The 22,059-nt window shown below is 46.8% G+C and overlaps 1 protein-coding gene across 3 annotated transcripts in view; it reads right to left on the bottom strand.

Annotated features, from left to right (window-relative positions):
- Positions 1-3,855: 3,855 nt before the first annotated feature.
- Ldlrad3 (low density lipoprotein receptor class A domain containing 3) overlaps positions 3,856-22,059 on the bottom strand; it is a 243,748-nt gene continuing 225,544 nt past the window's right edge. For all 3 annotated transcript variants that reach the window (XM_052723119.1, XM_052723118.1, XM_052723116.1), the window contains exons 5-6: positions 8,589-8,934; positions 3,856-6,790 (exon numbers count right to left, since the gene is read on the bottom strand). In XM_052723119.1, the coding sequence (XP_052579079.1) occupies positions 6,541-6,790; positions 8,589-8,934 (596 nt within the window). In that variant the 3' untranslated portion in view covers positions 3,856-6,540. The remainder of the gene's footprint in view (positions 6,791-8,588; positions 8,935-22,059) is intronic.

Here is a 22,059-nt window from a genome sequence, read left to right on the forward strand (position 1 = left end):
CTGATGTTGCCAGTGCACTTTGCAAAGCATTTAATGCCTGTAGCTCTATTGCCTAAAGCCTACGTTATTTTCTTATGTGTATTAAAATCTGGGCTAGTTAGTGTGAGCCTTTCTTCAGTGAAGCTTTCCAATTGATACACTAAGGTTTTGACTGTTACTAGATCCTTTCACATAGGAATTGTCCCTTTCCTACTCCATATAGTTTTGGTGGTGCTGTCAGTCAAGGGATTAAGTCCTACCCACAGTAATAGCTACATGATCAAGGATGTCTAATCATGAGTTAGTTTAAAGGAGTGTCTATAAATTATAGAATGTCTCTTCATTTTCATGAAACCAATATTGAGCAAAGCAGGGCTGGGAAATTTGGGGAGGATAATTCAATGTGTATGTATATATTTGTATGTGTGTGAACGTAGGTGTGCATATGCCATGGTACACACGTGGAAGTCGGAAGACGACAACCTTGGGTTTTAGTCCTTGCCTTTTGTCTTCTTTGAAACAGGCCTTTTTCTTGGTTTTTTTGTTTTTTTTTTTTTTTTCCCCCCACAAGTACGTTAGGCTAGTCAGCCTGTCTCTACCTCCCACCTCCCTGCAGGAGTGCTGGGATCACAGGAGCTTAAACTACGTACCGAGTTTTTGTGTGGGTTCTGGGGATTTGAACTCAGATCCTCAGGCTTGCACCACAAGTGTTTTTGTTTACTTAGTCATCTCCCCAGGCCCAGAAGCAAATTCTTTTTTAAAAAAATATTTGTTTTTACTTCATGTGCATTAGTGTTTTTGCCTGCATGTATGAGGGTGTCAGATCCCCTTGAACAGACAGTTGTGAGCTGTCATGTGGGTGCTGGGAATTGGACCCCGAAACTCTGGAAGAGTAGCCAGTGCTTCTAACCACTGAGCGATCTCCCCAACCCACAAATTCTATTTTTTGATAATTTTATACACAAGTAACATGTACTCTGATTTTGCAATCATATTCACTGCCCTCCTCCTCTCTCTAGGTTTTTCAAGTTCTGTCCCAGAACTCACTATGTAGACCAGACTGGCTTTGAACTCACAGAGATCTGCCTACCTCTGCCTTCCAAGTGCTGTGATTAAAAGTGTGCACCATCATGGCCTGAATATTCACCTCTCAATATTCTCTTATCCCTTTTCATTCCCATGGACTCCCTTCTTCCTTACTAGTTTAGTTGCCTTATGTCTTTTTGTGCAGCTACCCACACTTTCTGTGTGTTCATGATCACAAAAGCCATGACAAACATAGAAAACAGTATTTCATAGCTTTCCTTCCAATCCTCCAGCTGTTAAAATCTTTCCACCTCTTCTTACAAGATGTTCCCAAAGGGGGTGAGATAAATATCCTATTTAGGGCTCAGCACCCACTAGTCATTTATTTTCAGTACTCAAGAGACCAATTGTGAGTCTCTGTTATATTCACCCTTTACAAAAAGAAGTTTCTCTGACCCAGGCTGAGAGCAGCATTAGTCTCAGTATAAACTTAAGTGTTCAGGAGGTGGTTTGCCTACAATGCCCACTTAGCAAAACATCAGTAGTACATTCTCCTCCAGGCCACTTGACCTTCATAGCTGCAGTGGTTTGAAAGAAAATGGCCCACAAAAGGAGTGGCACTATTAGGAGGTGTGGCCTTGTTGGAGAAAGTGTGTCACTGTGGAGATGGGCTTTGAGGTCTCATATATGCTCAAGATACCACCCAGTGTCTCAGATTACTTCCTGTTGCTTAAAAGATACAGAACTCTCAGCTACTTCTCCAGCACCACATCTGCCTTCACACTGCCATGCTCCACCATGATGATAATAGACTAAATCTCTGAACTGGAAGTGAGCCACCCCAATTAAATGTTTTCCTTTATATGAGTTGCCATGGTCATGGTGTCTCTTCCCAGCAATAGAAACCCTAACTAGGATAACAGCCACACTTTAGATAAGGTTTACAGTATGAGGCACATATTCCCCATTGTACTAGGTCTCAGACTAATTGGGAAGTGGTTGGTTAGCCCCTAACCAGCCTTTGTTGGCAGGTTGTTATTATAGTAGAGTCTGTAGCTGGGAATAACTGTTGGTATCTTGTCTCCCCACCTCTTAGTACCATGAACACTAGCAAGCAGGAGGGAACTTTAACCTCAGTTCTAGGTTGATTTCTCTGTGTCTTGTATCCAACAAGCATGGTGTCTTCAGCAATAGGGTCATACCAGCCAGTTCTGGTGGATCATAGACTGTATTGCTTTGGGAGCTCCCAAGAAATACACTATTAATGACAGCGGTTCATCAACTGCATCCATCCAGGCCTGAAGACTTGTTTGTAATAGATGATACTCACTTTTCAATGAGTTAATTACTTGTAACTGGGGGTTCTCATTTATGTTTTAGGAACTTGCTGGATTACAGGATGTTCTAGGAGTCAGTAGATCTTGTCACCAACCTTTCTCCTGAATTTCAGTGGGTGCACAGCTCTTTTTTTCTTATGAATATGAATACCAGGTACACCTCCTTTGCACAGTCTAATGCTTTTCATCCAGCTGAGTCTTTGACTAGACAGACTTACACTGCCTGTGGGTTGTAAGCTAAATGGAGGCGAACATATTTTCCAGGTCACATACAACATGCTCTTTCTTGAACGGAGACAATGCCTAAGTTTATGACCTTGAGGGACTCCCAGGGGTACCAGATTTTTTTTTTAAACCAGGTTCTCTCTGTTCAACCCAACTGTTTTGGGATCTCACTAGGAAAGCCTCTATTAATCCTGTATTTTCTTTATTCATTGGAAAATGAACCAGTAAGGCCAATTTCAATTAAATTAGGGCCTTGGACACTCTGCCTCATGAATTTTTCATGGGTTTTACTACCCCAAACCATTATACCACTGTTTCTGCCCTACAGTGCCTAAGCTTAAGATTTACAAACCCATTGTGGTCCACAATGTCAAAACTAGTCCACAGGTCAAAATTACCCAGCTCCTATTTCCATATAATTTTACTGAAGCACAGCTGTACCCAATCATTAATGTATTATCTATGAATCCTTTGTAGCTGTAGAGCCAAACATACTATCTGACTCTTTACAGAAAGGTTGCCAATGTCTGCTCTAGATTAGATCATTATAATTATTTCCTTATCTTGGGATCAACAAACATGGGATTCACAGGGCAGCATGAGAAACGAAAGAATGAATACATGAACAAACATTTGCGACATTGTGCTTTAGAGCATTTGGGGCAGGATACAACACAGGGCTCTTGGGATACCCTTGCCTGACAGTTCCATCTCATAGGAGCAGGGGAATAATACATGACCCAAATCTTGGTCTGAAGATTTGCATTTACATTTTCATGTGGATTTCAGTTCTGACCACGGATGGACTCACTTTGTTGGCTGTGGGTGGCGGGGTCCCACTGGGCATCTAGACGCCTACACATTGTCCCTGCTACATCAGTCAACGCGTGCTCTAAAGTAGACCTACAGGGACATGGAGATGCTCCCTTGGTGGTTTGGAACAAATCACAAGATGCCTGTGCAAGGTTCAGTCTTTGAATCCGTGGCAGGAATCTGCAACAGCTATCTCAGTCACTTGCCTTTTCCTGGAATGACAAACACCGTAAGAAAGGACTCACTCACTTTCCAGGGCCATTACACTAACTGGGGTGCACAATTTCTCCCCACTAGTCCAATCACACCAGTAGAACCCCAAATACCCACCACATTCTGAAGGTTCACCAATATATTCTTCCTTTTCCTCATTTTATTATGGTATTTATTGGGGAAGCTAAGCCAGAAATGATCACCCTCTTTTTATGCTGTTAGGGGGGCAGAAAAGTGGGTCAAGAACCATTCACACAGCAGAAAGAATGAAACTGCAAGTTTATTTGAGAGTATAAAAATTAAAAAAACAAACAAACCAAAAAAAGCAACCACATAAAACCTTCCAGTTTACATTAATTTTGAATATCACACACTATTTATTAACAACTTAGTTGAATTTCAAAAACATTGTCAATTGCAAGGAAGAGGCAGTTAAGTCAGGCAGTGAGTTTCCAATCACAGTGAGTCGAGTGTAGTGTCAAAATGAAGCGCGGGTCACACGGAGAAGACACAGTGGAGACCATTTTTCTGGCTGGTGTATTTAAAAAATCCTGGCTGGAATGAATTTAAAAAAATATTGCTAGCCACTTACTTGGTATCTTGAGAAGAAAGGGGAAAAAAACCTCAAGGCCCAGAGCTTTGCTATCTTATTATTACTATTATTATTATTTTAAAAAAAACCATTAAAAACCAAATCTATAGTAAAAATGTTCCTGTGTTGGTTTGGAAAAAACAAAACAAAACAAAAAACAAACAACATTAATAGGCTCCCCTTATCTACTAAAACCATTTGTTTTTCCTAAAATGCCTTGAAGCAGAAAGCTCATGAGATTAGCTCACTGCTCAGTTAATTAAAATTAGAATCCTTTCCTCCAGACAACTTTCAGAGCACCAAAAAGAAGCAGGGACCCATCAAAGGAGGAGAGAGTCACTGACTCACCCGGATGAGACGCACAGCCAGGAAAGCTCCGTCTGTTACCCAGTTCTTTCTTCCCTGGGTTACACACACACACACACACACACACCCTCAATTGCTATTTTAAAAATGAAAGATACAAGCAGCTAGGCTTATTTAAGCAAAACAAAAACAAACAAACAAACAAACAAACAAAACCCCAAGTGGCTAGCTTTCCAGCTGTCTAGTTTGGATTTATTTAAAAAGGAAAGTCAACGGAACAGCATCATTGAAGGCCACTTCGTCCCTGCTTCCTGCAGGCTCCATTTTAATTAGCATGGAACAGGTTATTGAAAGTTTCGTCAGCTGTGGAAAAATGCTTTGAATGGGTGGCAGCTGCCTGAGGTGGCATCACCTGGTTCCAGTTTTGTCCCTGGTTAGTATGGTTTACCCATTATTGCCTGGTTGGTGGGGGTGGGTGGTGGTGTCATGCACTGGGGCTGGCTAGGCATCAAGAGAGAGGAAAGGTAGTTTAAACATACAGACAATGGTTGGGAGACTTGTCCCTCTGCACTTTTCAAGAACTCGATAAATAGTGACTCCAAGATGCCCCAATATAAATGCTGGGCATGTAGGTGAGTCTGAGGTGACATTATGGGATGGGGCTGGGGAAAGGCAGCATTTCTTTTTGTATCTTTCTTTGGACCTCGCCAAAAGAAAAACAAAAACAAAACCAAACAGATAACTTTCCTATACACATATAAATAGTCCCTTAACTAGAAGGGAAAAAAACAAACACACCGTTTCAAATGCATTTCTAAGAGACTTTAAAAAATCCAATGGGAAATCTTGACTCCAAGTTATCTATTGCCCACTTCTCTCAGAGGAGAAACTGCCAGGATGTTTGGCTGGACCTGACCCTCACTCTAACCCTAACCCTGACTTGGTGCACTGTTCCTGGGTCTGTGTGTGTAGTACAGTGACCTGCGAGTTCTCACAGGTGGTACTGAATGTGGTTCTCATGTAAGTTAGGACTTCTAGGAGTGTCCTTAATGTACATGGAAATAGACTCCCGGGTGTTGAGGGAACTTAGGAGCCTGAAGCTGCATGTATGAGCACATCAGACTGGGCCTGTTTTATGGGGCAAAGGGCTCGATCACAGTTTTGGCCAACTTAATTTGGGTCCTCGTCCTTAGCTATGCCAAGTCATCTTGGAAAGGGACAATCCAGAAGCCAGGAAAAGGACCATGAGGTCAAGGCAGGCCCAGGCTCTGGTAACCTATACATTAGGAGTTGAGGGTTTTCAACAGTGGCAGGGTTTTTCTACTTTTTCAAGGATGATGCTGAGGATCTGCACTTCTAGAGAAAGCTCTCAAAATTAGGATTCTTAGGCAAATTTAAAAGGCCAGGTAGATTGTTTCTGAATCTATCACAAAACCAAATGAGAGTGCTGAGAGCCAGAAGCTGTTCTTCATGTCAGAATTATTCTTTGGCCTTTGCTGCAGTAAGAATGATGAAAAGGACAGTACAAGGTGGGATCTGATGTTCCCCTGGACACTGTCGGAGTGCCCTCTGATGATGGCCTTCTGACAGCATCCTCCAACCCAAGTCTCCAAATGTAGCTATAAGGTGGCAGCCCAGAAGAGACTTGGTCTGGTGTCTTCTCACCTGAATGAGCAACGTGGCCCCAGATCCTTGACAAAGACACTTACATAGGGCTTCATCCTGCTGCCTGCCCAGTCACAAACCTACTGGATGGACCAACAGTAGCACAGTCATCTGAAGTGGGAGGCTATAATCAGAGGCTCTGAAGGAACAGTGACCTCACAGAAGATGACAACGCATCATGTCAACTACGAGGGCAGAGGAGTGCCAGGTCTTTCCAAGGAACATCCCTGAAATCTGGAGGAAGAGATGGCGATGGAGAGCAATCTGCACCCCAAACTTCAACTTGAGACATCCTCAAAAGGAGCTCAAAGAGCGTCCCATGAGCACAGGCTGTTGGAATTCAACAAGGCGGAGCAGATCTACCCACACGGACTTTGGAATCACTTAGTTTTCTACTTCTTCAGTGCTCTCACTGGGCACGGAGTCTCTGGGCTCAGCAGGGCCCTCTGGAGGGCCAGGCTGCTCTGGGCCGTGGCTGCTGTCTTCCACACTCAGGAGGCTGCTGGCCGCCTGGGAGCCCGCACTGACACTGTAGGCACTACCTGACCGGGAGCGATAAGGAGGCAGGTCAGCTTGGTTCAGAGACTCGGTGTCAGACGAATAGGGTGGAGGAGGAAGGTCATACCACGCAGGTCTGCAAGAGAGATGGCAGGAGGGCGGCAGAGGGGAGACAACACATTAGAGTCAAGATGAGGCAGGTGATTCAGACCCAGCTCTAACAACAGCCCATTTCTGAGCGGATGGCTAGGAGAAGAATAAGGTTTTACTGCCAAGTACAAAGGAGACCTAAGACCAGCAAAACCAGTGGTTTGAAACGTGACAGAACAGCAAGGTCAGTGTGCTCTGGCTGTTCCTGTCCAATGGGCAGTGCCCGTACCGTATCTCTCCTGTAGGTGGGCAGGGATGAGGTTGCTAAACAACACCCTCAGATCACCCTGGGTGTTCTGGGCTAAATGACTTATGGCCAAGAGTTTGATAAGGGAGGGATCTGGTTTCTTACTAAGTCTAACTTCCTGTGGCCTTGGGTGAGAAGTCACTCTCTAAGTGCCCTATCTCTTCCTCGGTACCTTGCTTGCAACAAAATTGTGTTCTTCCCCAACTGCTGTAGGCCAGGCACTTCTCCCTGTACCTCTCCTCCGTCACCGTGACTGCTCACAGTGACCCCTGAGATAGGCATTACTTTTATGTCTACTGTCCCGGTGAGGAATCGGGGGCCCAAGATCACAGATTAGTAAGGCACAATGCAGGGTCTAGAACCCCACCGTTCTGTCTCCAGATTCATCGGGTTTAGCCCTACTCTACTCTGGCTGGCCCGAATGCAAAGGTTCTTTCTGAGTGGCAAGCTCATCAGCCGAGTGAGGTCCTACAGAACTCCTCTGCGGCACTGCCTCCCTCCCAGTCCTTGAAGTATTGTCTGCTTTTGACGAGGAGGGAAAAGGAAGATGAAATCACACAGGAGCTGCCACTCGGAAGGGTCCAGGGAGGAGGCCAGCCACCCTGGAGGCACATCTGTAAAATGCTGAATGTGACACACAGGGAGTCCTGGGCACTGAGCAGAGGACCTGAAGGCAGGGCACAGAATGTCATAATCTAAGCAGGCTCTGATAGCTGGCTGCAGTACAGGACTTCCAAGAAGGTTATCTGGTGTGTGTGTGTGTGTGTGTGTGTGTGTGTGTGTGTGTGTGATGAACACAGTGGTAAAGCATGTGCTTAGTATGTGTGAGACATGATTCCAATCTCCAACCTCTCTCTCTCTCTCTCTCTCTCTCTCTCTCTCTCTCTCTCTCTCTCTCTCTTTCTCACACACACACACACACACACACACACACACACACACACACACACAGCCTTGGTTATATGGGATATTATGGAGGCCATAAAAGAAAAGGATAGGGAGGCCAAACAGGCATGATTTAGGCCCTCCACTCTAACTACAGGAAGCCAGTCTGGGCCTTCTATATTGGGGGTTCATGAACAATGCCATCTGTGATGAGCAATCCATTGCTCAATAAAGTTTGGGGTGCTCTACACCATTCCTTTTACCTCATAAATGAAGCCAAGCAAGGCAAGGGAGTTATTTATTCTCTTGTTCAGTCAACAAATTAACCAAATCTTCCATGATACTTTACTGTAGTAGCAGATATGGCCCAGAGATGGTCGATGGCCTAAAAGTGTGACATTGTGGCTTAACCAAGGAGGAGCAGGGAATCCTTCCTGTAGGTCCCCAGATAAGTGACTTAAAACTGCAGGGCCTCAGTTACTTTCCTCAGAGAAGTGTCCAGAGATAACATGGAACATTCTCGGAGTAGGTAAATGTCAATCACCGTTACTGCCTATAGTTACCAAGCCCAAATTCTTGGCTAGACTCAGGTAGCCCTGCGTGTGCACACATGTCTTTCCCATGTTAGATGCCTTTCTCGGCAATCTCTCACCTTTGGTCCAGCAGGGCCTCGGAGTAGGAGGGTGGCGAGCCTACTTCGGAGGCGTTTTGTTCGGCCTGGCTAGCCACATACTGAACACCATTATTGACGTTGTAGGTGACGTTACAGTGGTGGGGGTGGTCCAGGACCACCAGACGAGAGAGCAGCACAGGATGCTGCAGCCGGTGCACAGGCAGAGTCATGAGGTTGTTCCGTTTTCGCTGATGATGCAGGACCAGTGCCAACAGGGCCACCACCAGGACGAAGATGACGGAGCTGCCGATGATGGCGTATGTGATACTGGGGTAGTACACGAGCTGGTTGTCTGAGGTCACGAACACCTGCCCACTGCCTGGTTCTGGGAAAGCCAGGAGGAGAAAAGAGAGGAAGAGAGAACCTTACAAGTGAGTTTTCTAAGCCTTCGAGAATCAACCCAGAACTGTCTTGTCAGTTAGCACAGCAGGGCTATTCACAGCCACCAGAAAGGGAGACCCCTAAATGTTTATCAGCTGTGGAATGGGTAGTCAGACTGTGGTATATCCCAATGTACTCTTACCCAGCCCCAAATGTAAATACTGATACATCCCATGAGTGTGAATTTCAGGAACATGCAGAGAAATAAGCCACACCCCAATATCCCAGACCGTAGACTGTATATGATGCATCTGAAAGGCCAGTTCACAGAGACAGTAAGCACAGCAGCATCCGGATTAACCTTAAGTGGACATGAGGGGTCCTGCTGAGTCATTGACAATGTGCTCAAACTAGACTATGGCGATGATGGCGCATGTTGGAAAGTTAACTAAAAATCATTGAATTACACAGTTAACATGAATTAATTTTATGTTCCATGAATAAGACCTCAATGAAGTTAGCTAAAAACTCAGAGATGGGAAATATAATTCCCAGGGATCAAGAGTGAGAGTTCTTGGGGTTCCAGAAATCAGTTCTTCATTGAAAATGAATGATAATGCTAATGTGAGGAAGGTAGGTATGTACATCAGGGCTCCAAATGTCTGCAGAGCTCTGTTCTGTGTCAGGCCCTGGGTTGACCTTCACAGATACAGGGACAGACTCTGGCATCTGTCTGTCAACCTACTTTCTGTGTCTGTGCCATTTGGGAAGTGCTGGGAACGAACAGTCTAGACATTCTCCGGGCTTCTGCAGTTTGGCACAGACAGCAATAACAAGGGTCTAGAACGGCAGCTGGCACTTTGTGCTACGTTCACACGTGTGTTGATACACATAGTGTATAGTACCAAAGGTTTTAGTTTTGCTTTAATTCTTTTTCTTTAGTTCAGGGTTTCATATATTCCAGGCTGGCCTGTGACTCACTGTGGCCAAAGATGACTTTGGATTTCTGATTCTCCTGCCTCTGCTCCCTGACACTGGGATTACAGACATGGGTCACCATTCCCCACTTATGCAGCATGGGGGCAGGATTCAGGACTTCATGCATGCTAGGCAAGCACTCTCTCAACTAAGCCAAGGCGCTGTTTTTAAGATGAGCACAGTGTGTCCTGGTGAGGCTGGGTCCCCTGACTAAGATTATTGAGGTTGAGGGAGGAGCCCGTGTGACCTAAGCTAGTGCCTGACCCTGCTCTATGAGCACCCAAGAAGACTCAGTAGACAATTTGCAGGCATTTCCTCAGGTCTCAGGGTGATGGTCTGGGTCACACCCCATTTCTGCTGACTAACAATACCTTCCTCCCACACATGCTAATGAGCCACACTTCAGTGCTTCAGGTGACCTGCTTCCCAGCCAGCAGGACACAGCTGACAACCTCAGGAAGTCCAGGCAGGCACAGGAAACCAGAACAGCCTCTAACAGAAACCTGGGGACATCTTGTTTGTGCCAAAGAACTACAGCAGCCCACTGCTGTGCCCGTTGGAAGAATATTCTAGTTTCAGTCCCAGAGGGTGAATTTGGGACCACAGCCCCATGCTTCTCCATCTGTGACTCAGGAGGAGGTTTCTGCGGGTCCCATGCTTCTCCCTCTGTGACTCAGGAGGAGGTTTCTGCGGGTCCCATGCTTCTCCCTCTGTGACTCAGGAGGAGGTTTCTGCGGGTCCCATGCTTCTCCCTCTGTGACTCAGGAGGAGGTTTCTGCGGGTCCCATGCTTCTCCCTCTGTGACTCAGGAGGAGGTTTCTGCGGGTCCCATGCTTCTCCCTCTGTGACTCAGGAGGAGGTTTCTGCGGGTCCCATGCTTCTCCCTCTGTGACTCAGGAGGAGGTTTCTGCGGGTCCCATGCTTCTCCCTCTGTGACTCAGGAGGAGGTTTCTGCGGGTCCCATGCTTCTCCCTCTGTGACTCAGGAGGAGGTTTCTGCGGGTCCCATGCTTCTCCATCTGTGACTCAGGAGGAGGTTTCTGAGGTCCCGGCAAGGCCGGCATTTGTTCCCCTGCCGTAGCAGCTAGAGGGGAACTCGGTTGTTCACCCCTCCTTCACCCTGGGCTGTTCACTTTGTTTGTCACTACAGTCCCCGAGTGGAGGAGCAGCAGCAGTAGGCACTCAGCCAGGCGGTGGTGGCGCAGGCCTATAATCCCAGCACTTGGGAGGCAGAACCAGGCGGATCTTTGTGAGTTCAAGGCCAGCCTGGTCTACAGAGCAAGATCCAGGAAAGGCGCAAAGCTACACAGAGAAACCCTGTCTCAAACAAACAAACAAACAAACACAAGACAGTAGGCACTCAATAAATGCACAGAACTCAACAACAACCATCTGTTTAGTCACACTCTATGGTAAACAGTAGGTGCTATTATAATTTCTCTTTTAACTCAGGGAGGTGGGTTAACCTGTCCACAGTCACAGAAGGAGCCTGGCAGCCATGTAGCTTCCTTCTAAAGCCTGCATGCTGTAGAACACATCATCTCTGCCTTCCTGATTTAAAAAAAATATCATCGCAATGAGACCCCTTTAGGGTCCCTTCTCTCTGTTGTTAACTTTTCTCTCTAGCCATACCCAAACTTGGACTAAAAGCTGAGGAGATCCTCCCAGTTCCCGGCAGTCATCATTCTAACAGGCGCTGCACATCTGAACTGTACAGAAAGAGGTAAATACGAGCCGTTTAAAGGTGGAAGTGCACATCTGTAAGTTACCGGAGGAAAGAGGCTTTGGACTTTCCTGGAGACAAATAACTGCCACTCAGTTCTTAGCTTAGGTAATTAAAGCAGGGTGTGTGTGTGTGTGTGTGTGTGTGTGTTTCAGAATTCAGGATTAAAATACCTTCTGTGGTTATTTCCTGCACAGACCTGAGAGGTTACAGAGCTCTGGGGTGGATCCTGGAGTCATCACTTCCAGGTGCCTGAGCCCAGGCAAGTGATTCAACTTTCGTAAATAATAGCAGGGCTGAGAAAGTTAACAACATGCATCTCGCCCGGTCATCAGAAGACACAATGCATATATATGCAGAGTGTTGAGCACAGCCTGACAAGGGTTTGCACTCAGCAATGCTGATTCTTTTAAAAAGAAACATTACTTTAAAATCGCCATAATGAAATGTGCATACCACAAACAGCATTTTAAGTGAACAGTTGAGTAGCATTAAGTGAATTCAGGTTGTTGTGCTACCATCTGTGCTGTCCATCTCCAGGACCCATCAGCTCTAACTAGTTAATGCCACTTCTTAGCATGTGCATTCTTGATATCCTCACCAGCCCTCTCTGCACAAGTGGTGGAGAACCTTGGCTGGGGGGGGGGGGGGGGGGGGGTAACGGAGCTGGGTAGATTTTCACAGGGAAAGTAAATGTGTTCAGAGATTTCGAAACTCTGACGTCTGTGTGACCACTGGCAGCATTACAGATCCAAGAGGGAGCTCTTTAACGAGCAGACAGTGAGGGCTTTTGTATCTTAAGGATCTCACTGTTGTCTCAGAACGCCGCCTCCCTCCAGACCTGCCACTTTGGCAGTCGAGGAGCAGCGATCACATCCACTCAAGGAATTATGATGCCATATAACTCAGAGCTGCCTGGGCTCGTTTTTGCTCTGTGTGTAAAATGTCATCTTGCATTAATTCATTAACTAGGCCCACTTTTCTTAAGAGCCTAATGAGCCTGCTGGCCAAATTACTAACATCAGAGTTGCCTGGGACCTGCGTTCCAAGTGTGTGATCCACGGATAATGAAGTTTCCATTTATTCTGGCTGTCCCTCAAGCGAATGCCCTCCTGGTCTACCGTCAAACATCTTAAATTCCTATCCTGGATATCTGCTTTTGTGCTGTATTAAAATTCTAGGCCATCTGCTCTTACTGGAGATCTCCAGACTCTCCAAGCAGTCAGGGGCTGGTCCTGGGGCAAGCTGTGCTTTGCACCATTTCTGGGTGCTTTGACCCTGAGATGGCCACCTGACCACTTAACAATGGTAGCTTTCTAGCAGAAGGCTGGGGTCGTGGGGGAAACACCTTTGACTAACTCAGAGGTGCCATCCCGACTGGGGCAGCTGAGAGCTGTGATTTAGCATTCCTTCCCATCTATAAAATAATTCTTGCAAATGAAAATCAAATTTCCTCCAGGATACTGGCATTTTGTCCACTGGCTTGGCCAAAGGCTGAGGTTGGGTTTCTATTCCACTGGGTGGGTCTTAGGAAAACATGTATATTGATGCATGGGGTTTATTCATGGGTGGCTAGTGGGAGAACAAGCGGGTACAAATACGGCCAAGTGGGGGAGATTAACAACATAGAGCAGCTCTCTGTATGTACAGGTGGAGTTCCGCATCTGTTCTGCACCCCCAGATTTCAGAAATGGTGGATTTGATATAGTCATCCTTACTGAGTATGTGCAGACATTTTGGGGCCATTATTCGCTAAACAACACAGAGTAAGAACTAGTTACAGAGCACCCACATGGTACCAGGTATAAATAATCCAGAGGTGACTTAAAGTACACAGGAGAATGTACGTAAGTTCTATGCAAATATAGCATTTTATGCAAGAGCCTCTAACAGCTGTGGATTCTGGTGTCATGGAACCAATCCATCACAGACACTGAGAGACGAATGTATATTAAAAATATAATTATGTTTGACACAGTATCACAGTAAAAATGAGCAATATTTTTTCCTTTGCATGGCTGAGGTTCAAACCCAGACTGTTATGCATGCTAGGCAAGCATTTTACCATTGTGCTATGGCCCCAGCCCAGAAATTACATTTTAGTACCAGTGAGTGAAAAACAATGAAAACATTGTTTGTAGTAGTAAATATAACAAAATGTAAATGTCTATCATCACAGCTTGATTCAATAAATTATGCTGTTTCTGTATAATATTACTCCTATTTTAAAATTTACACAACATATACTGCTGTGGAAGTATTTGGAAGATGTATTGACTAGTAAAAGAGTAAACAAAGTTTATAAGAGAACAGATACAGTTTACATACTGCTTTAAAGTGTGTGTGTCACCCCCAGTTCTCATGAGTTGGAATTTCACCCCCATTTTGCAATATTAGGAGGGTAGAAAGTTACTCTATGTGTCTAGAAGTGGAACCTTTAGGAGATAATGAGGATTATATAAAGCCATCAGGGCGGGAAAACCCGTGATGGAATTACGGTGCTTTCTAAAAAGAGGGAGAAGGCTGGGGCCCTACTCATTCATGTAAGCTGCTGGCCTCGAAAGCGTGAGGGCCTGAGTTCAATCCCCAGAACCCACATTAACTACAAGTTGGAAATCATGACACACACTTGTGATCCCAGCCCTGGGGAAGCAGAGACAGGTGGTCCCTTGGGGCTCACTTCCTAGTCAGCCATGCCTACTTGGCAGCCCCAGGCCAGAGAGGCCCTGCCTCAACTCAAAGGAAAACAACAGAGGTAGACAGCACCTGAGCAATGTCAACTGAGATTACCTCCTGGTTTCCACATGCATGCCCGTACCCACACACCTCCTGACACAGAGACACAGGGAAGAACTAACAGTCTCTCTCTCCTTTCTCTCTCACTTCGTCTCACACTGGGTGGCATCTTTCATCCCCTTAGTAATTCCTCAGTAAATATGGACCTTTGATTCTAGAAACTTTGAGCAAAACAACCCTTTTTCCCCTTTATAAAGCTACAAAACTTCATGTATTTCATTACAATAGAATAGTGTAAAATGGGCTAAATAAACTAATGTACCCCCCAGTTCTGGAAGACGCAGAGAAGGTGGGACACAGGAGGTTTCTATGGGAGGGAAAGATGCTGTTGGAGAGAGATGAGCGGGAGAACGACCTTCCCAGTGGACAGAGATGAGCGGGAGAACGACCTTCCCAGTGGACAGAGATGAGCGGGAGAACGACCTTCCCAGTGGACAGAGATGAGCGGGAGAACGACCTTCCCAGTGGACAGAGATGAGCGGGAGAACGACCTTCCCACTGTTCACTCACGTCTACAGTGTCACTTGCACAGTATGATGTATTTAAGACCATCCATTGTTGTCTTCCTTCGGCTTTCCATGACTGACAGTACATGTCTGTCTGATTACCACTTCCTTCTCTCCCAACACATGTGAGAACTTCAGGGCTCACACCTCCCTGCCCACCTTCCTGGGACACCTCCTATCAAGGACACATTGTCTAAAGATGGCTCCTGAGACTGAAGCCTGACCTCCTGAGTCCTGAATTCCTGTTTCTGGAATATTTGGCATGCCGCAAACTGAATCCTCATCATTCCTTTTAAAAATCAACTCTCACGTGCCTGCTTTTTATTTCTTTAAACTGAATACTTTGACAAATCAAGTTTATTGAAGTGTAATTTATGCACAATAAAATTTCCTTTTTAAAAGCCACAGGCGGATGAGTTTGGCAAAGCTAACAACTATCCCCTCAATCAAGATCTGGAGATGGTTCAGTGGTTCAGTGGGTAAAAGTGCTTGCCACTAAACCCCCACCAAACAGGAGTTCATTCCCCGGGACCCACATGGTACAATTATGAGAGACCCGGTTCCCATAAACTTTCTCTGACCTCCACATTTGGGTGGTGGCATGCACGTTCAAACACACATACACACATGTAGCAAAAATAAAATGTAGGAAAACTGGATTGCTTGGCTGCTTATTACTATTGAGTAAGAGTATTTCAGATGATCTGGGACACATGCTTATCCCATCGTGTTTTACAATTGATCTTCTAAGCTGTGGTTTCTTTTTCATTGCCTTTAGTGTCTTTCTTTTTCTTTCTGAATTTAATGAAGTCCAATGCAGCAATTCCTTCTTAATGGTTTGTGCTTCCTATATACTATCCAAGGAATCCTCAGCTGAATTTTTACCTAGCAGGAATGATATAGCTTTAGTGCCTCTATTTACATCGATGATGTACTGCTAGTTAATTCCTGTTTACGGAACAAGAGTAAGGTCAAGGTGCTTTCCATCAATCCGCGCAGACAGCCCGCTTCTCCGGTACTGTTGGTGGGAAGCCTGTCCTTTCCTGGCAAACTACCTTGCCACCTGTGTCGCAAAGCAGCTTTACACAGGCCTGGGTCCACCTGCTGCTGTTGGACTGAGGCAGGCATTTGACTCAGTGCTCACAGCCTCCAACTTGCACTCAAGTCTCATCGTAAAGAACCACGTTAATTAATAATGCTAATCATCAGAACAACGTTAGCTGCAGACAAAATGCTTGCTCCACCCCACACACCTACCTGAGTTCCACTAGACGAAGGTGTATTGTATGTACACTGGTGTAGACAGGGTTGGTGAACCGTTTCTGTTAAGGGCAAGACAGTAAATATTGTGTGCCTTCTGTACTATCCAATGTCAGTCAGAGCTCAACTCTGCCTTTTGAGTATAAGCAGACCGGGAGTGGCACCTGGCAGAGTAAGTACTCGCCACATTTGCCATTACTAATAGCTATTATCACAGGACTTTTCAGAGCCTGTACTAGATAAATGTTCCTTGTGATGATCCCACAAGTCTGACGAAATTTCATTAGCCTTACTGCTATGTGGACATAGGATAGAATGTACATCATTTCCAAAAGACTACTTTCCCATCATTCTGGCGGCTGTCTTTTAATAAACCAGAGGGGGCATCCCTGGCCTTTGGACACATGCTGGAGAAAGTTCTGTGGCTTCAGCTGCCATCTAGAAGGACATAAGCTGCTATGTGACTGTCTCAGCCCTGTTCTGTTTCTGCAGCAGCAAGTCCCAGCTTCCCGGCCCCAGCAGTTGGAAGTTCAGTGTCATTGTTACTGATAGGAACCTACAACTGTGCACTTGATCCTCAGAGAAATGAGGGATGCCATGGAAAGAGCTGGATGCCACCCAGTGCCTCCCACACTTGACAAGACCGAGCAGCAGGAGCTGATCCTGTTTAAATTCTCCGGGAGTCCAAGGCTGCTCTTATGCGTTCACCACATTCTCAAGCTGCTCGCAGCTCCCCCAGTAATCAGTTCATCAGAGCCACTTCTGCCCACAAAACCTTATTACCCTGGGAAATGCTGAGTGCGCACACTGGCAGCTCTGAGAGCAGAAAACTATCTGAATAATTCAGGGACTGGGCTGGTGACGGAAGCATTCCACCCAGGGCTCCCAGGGGGGAGTTTTATTAGCTATGAGCAAATTCACTGTTTCTTGAGATTCCTGATATGAACACGACGACCCATGGCCCTTGCGTCCAGGAGGGCAGGGTTGTTGATTTTGTTCTGGTCCCAGGGCCAGCAGGACAAGGATGCTTGACAGGAATCCCAAGGCCAATCAGGATCCCGAATCATGAGTCCTGCTGTCTCAGCGCTAGCGTGTCCCCCCCCACCCCCCAAGCCACTGTCACCTGTACCTTGCCCCCAACCCCCACTCTCTAGTCCCCTTTCCAAATGGTTACAGGATGTTCCTTCTAAGACACAAACTCACTTGCTTAGGTCAGTCCTTGACTCAAAATCCTCAGAGGCTTCCCAGGTGCTCAGCACAAAGCAGGAGTCCTCACTTGGCCTCCAGGCCCAGCATCATCTTGTCCTCGGGGCCATTCTGACCTTCAATGTTGCCTCTATCTATATCCTGCTGCTACCGACCCGCTGGCTTCCCTGGGGTGTTTCCAGGGCGCTAAGAGTGTGTGTGCAGCACCCGCTTTCAACCTCATAGCTGCTCTCTCGGCCGGACGGGTGGGTAAATTCCCAGGTCCCATCGTCACTACTCATTGTTACACACTGTGTCAATTGTCCCTCTTGTCTACTGGAATGCAACCCAACCAGGGCAGAGTGTATTTTGCTTCCCTATCCCTGTACAACACTTGATGCTTCAAATAATAACAACTTCCGGGGAAGGGAGGCAGAGGCACTCTAACGGTAGCCATAGGCTGTCTTGGAATGCGAAACCAGGCCTGTCTGATGGGATGTCCTCCTCAGTGAGCCTTCACTTAGATCCACAGGTAAGAAGCATGTCCCAGGTCATATGGTCCCGAAGTGACGGAGTGGAAACTGAACCCACCCACAAGAAAAGCAAGCAGTAGGAAGACAGGTTTCCCTGAACAAGCCTGTCCAGAGAGTTGTTTCAGAGCACGGAAAACCAGGGCTGGGGCAGTTCAGAGGCAGAGGGCTCAACTATGTGTGGGCCCTAAGTTCAATACTCTATATCGGGGGGAAAAAAAACCAGACAATGAAAAACTATCCATGGTTGAATCAGCTCAGTGTTATGGAAAAGATGGTATCTGTGTATCAGAACATAGTTCCATCCTTCTGGAACATTCCTCTTACATATTTGGTGGGGGCAATGACACACCTTCCTGGGGCCATCTATACATTGGCCCAGAGTGTGAAGGCAGTGCAGTTTCCTCCCCATGTGTCTAAGATGCTGACCTGACATAAGGACCTGCAGCCTGGGCCTGATTCTGCTGCCTCCCCAGTCTTTCCAGAACTTTCTGTCTCTCAAGGGTAGAAATTCTTATTGTGGTGCTTGGGCTCTGAGCGTCCCTCATCTAGTGCTTTCCCACATGCTGTCTGTACTAGCCAAGAACATGGTACTCAAGGTCCTTCAGATGTTTACTACTTGTCTAGAGCCTGGGTCCTGCAAATGCTGGGTCCCACAACCTTCCAGATCAGAAAAGTAGTTTCAGAGAGACAGCAGCAAGTTGTCTAGGCTTGAAGGGCTGGGGATACGGTGTCTAGAATCTCCCAGGATCGGAGAGACCTAACAGGTTGGGTACTCGGTGGGTAAAGTATCACCAAGTACCACATTCTGACCTTTTGGTGTTCCTACCCTCCAACACTCTTCTGGCTTCCACTGGACTAAGCCACGGGGAGGCTGGCTGCCACAGCCCAGGAAGTCAGTACCACGCAGGGAGGACACACAAGAACTGTGATTGGAGGGGCCAGCCTAGCATCCAGCACAGGGCTCCATCTCCTCTGCAGGACTCCCATGCTGCTTCTCCACTGGACCTGGCACATCCTGCCGACCTCCTGGTGTCGCTGTGTTTGTGAAACTCTCCACTGTCTCTTCTGCTGGAATTAAGTGGATCCTTTCTGTGTCATCTTTCTGCTGTTTTTACACCAGCATCTATCACCATACAGGAGGTCAGGGCTTCAGGGGTGTGTGTATGCGCGCGCACGCACTATTCAGGAAGCATCTTCCTTCAGAGCATTTATTTCATCCTGAATGAAAGGAATGAACCCTGCCCAAATGAGAATAGCAAGGGAGTCCAGCCAGCCCCTGTCCATGGTGCTCTGGCAGAGACTGAGGCAAGCTGAGGGCAGAGAATGCTAAGAGGAGGCAAGGGACAGCTGTGGTGCCTGCATGCGCGCGTGCGTGTGTACCTGTGTGCACACTGAGTGAAGTTTGCTGGTTCAGAGATGCTAAGGCTCTCTCTCACTGACATGAGTAGTCCTGCAGTCAGTTAAGGGAGCAAGTCTGCCTTCTACTTGCTCCTTAATTGGAAGCAGAGACACAAATGAGGCATGCTGTCAGTCACTAATCATGCCCTTGCTGATTGGGCCCACTGTTTTCTGGGATTATCTTTGGCTTCCTGGATTATTTTAGAGACAGCAGTCTGCCTGCACATCTATCCCAGAGCAAGGTACTTTTCCTGGGTTGGTTACAGCAGGACAGAAGCATTTTCACACAAGGTCTGTTCATTCCTTCTCTCTGTTACTGTCCCTATCTGTCCTCCTGCCCCCCCACAAATACAACCCATGTCTCCAAATGTCCCACACCCCACTTCTGCTTCTGAGCCCCCAGCATAACTTGAGCTTTCCCCACCTCTGATCCAAGTGACTGAGGCTCAGGGTACTGGATGTAAGGACAGGTGTATCTAGTTAAAAGGAGGCAGGATGCTCAGCGGTTGGTCCAGGTCTGCGAGTTTTGGGGGCGGGGTTAGCATCCTGTCCTGTTTGCCAGGAACTATATGGACAAGGTAGAGCCAAACTCGTCTGTAAAACTGGGTTTCAAAGCCTACAGCCAGCAGAGTTGATATGAACATTAAGACTATTATTATTTTTTAATTGAGCTGAGTGAACTCATAAGAGCCTGCATCCAGGAGTGCTGGAAGCTTGGAGGTGGCACATCTCCAGCACTCCTACTACACGTTCTCTCAAGGCCACTAGCCTCAAGGAACTGTCTTGGCCACTGTAAACCAAGGGCATCCCCTCACTCACCCCGACTTTCCTGTTTAAAATAAACATTCTAAGAGCTCCTCGCCTCTGGATCCCTATTCTAAGCACACCTCCTGTCCCAATTTAGATGCGGATTGAGAAAGCTTAATCTAAAGGGCAGACCAGCCAATGACTGAATCAAAAGGGAGCCATGAAAACTCCATGAACCATTACCATGGCAACTCAAGTTGCTAAAATTAACCAAAAGGGGAGAGTGGTGATGGGAATACTGGGGCTGCAGAGCATCAGACCACAACCAGAGCCATCTTCCCCCGGTCAGAGGGAAGTCGGGTGCAGGGGGGGCTACCAAGACAGCTCCAAAGACTGCTGAAGGGTTCTGGAGTTAGGAGAATGGCTCTAAGACTACACTCACAATGAGACTGAAAAGCAGGCAGAGGAGGAGGGGAGGGCACAAAGAGGTGGGGGGAAGAAGAAAGACCCAGGACCAAAGGCAGACAGGCAGATACCTGTCACGGTAGGAGTTTCCAGTGTTACCCCCCACACACACACACACACACACACACACACACACACACACACACACACACACACAACGTGTGCCTACCACTGGGAAAATGGGGGCAGATCTCCCCCAAACCCAGGAGCTCCGCATAAACTGCCAATGGGTATCCTTCCCTTAACTTCTTTTTAAATTTTCTTTCTTTTTTATGGTGTGTGCGTAAGCATATGTAAACGTGTGTGCCACGTGAGTGTGTGCAGGAGCGTGTGTGTGCAGATGCACGCATGTGCTTCAAGAAGCTAGGGACAACTGTGGCTGTTCCTCAACTCTGCCCACCTTAAATTTTTTTTTTTTTTTTTTTTTTTTTTTTTTTTTTTTTTTTGGTTTTTCGAGACAGGGTTTCTCTGTGTAGCTTTGCGCCTTTCCTGGAACTCACTTGGTAGTCCAGGCTGGCCTCGAACTCACAGAGATCCGCCTGGCTCTGCCTCCCGAGTGCTGGGATTAAAGGCGTGCGCCACCACCGCCCGGCCCACCTTAAATTTTTGAGACAGGGTTTTTCATTGGCCTGGGCCTTGGTAGGTTAGGCTGGCTGGTGAACAAGCCCCCGAGAATCCTTGTCTCTGCTGCCCCAGAGCTGAGATGGCAAGCGTACACTACAACCTCTAGCTTTGTAAACGTGGGATCTGGGGATCAAATTCAGGCCCTCATGCTTGCATAGCAAGCACTCTACCAACTAAGCCCCCACCCCAGACAAAGCCCCCTTCCCCATCAATTTCTTACCCCCAGGCCAGTTCCTGAGGATAGTGAAAGTCTAAGGTAGCCTGCTAAGACTCTGCAACCTGAATCTAGCCAGCTGTGAGGAGGAATGGCCTAGAGACAACCCAGGGAGGTAGTCAGCTAAGGGCCTCTCAGTCAAAAATTGGGCCCAGGGCAGTTACAGAACTGGCTGTTGGGTAAGGCATTTAATTGGCTATTTAAGGTAGAAGAGGACTTTTCTTTTTTTAATGGGAATTCAGATTGCTTCCAAGACTTCATGATGAGGGTAATTGGGAGCCAGGGCCTGGGTGGCCTTTTCAGAACTCTGCTCAATTATGTAATCACTTAAAAAAGCATCAAGGGAAGAGTGCTGTGAGCATGGAGAGCTGGAGTCCCCTTCCACTGTTCCGACTGAAGACCACAAAATGGCCTTGAACAAAGAAGAGCCAACGCCAGTGAAAGACAGCACAGGAGTCTGTAGAGTCGGCATGAACTGACCCACTAGAGTCAGAGGGAGTCAGAAGGAGGAGTGCTCTCTTCTGAGCAAGGTGGAGCTTCAGCATTCCTGGGGCTCCTCTCAAGACAATCTCAGCTGCTTCTGCAAGCAACTTAAAATGAATATCCGTGCCTCCCAGAATTTGCTGAGTAAGGACTGTGCAGAATTACTATTTCTATTGCTTACTGTATCTATTTACCTGAACTGTTTGGTAGAAGCTGTA

This window comes from Peromyscus californicus, unplaced genomic scaffold (genome assembly GCF_007827085.1).
Source record: "Peromyscus californicus insignis strain IS unplaced genomic scaffold, ASM782708v3 Scaffold_7__1_contigs__length_154581171, whole genome shotgun sequence".
In the NCBI taxonomy this organism is placed as follows: domain Eukaryota; kingdom Metazoa; phylum Chordata; class Mammalia; order Rodentia; family Cricetidae; genus Peromyscus; species Peromyscus californicus.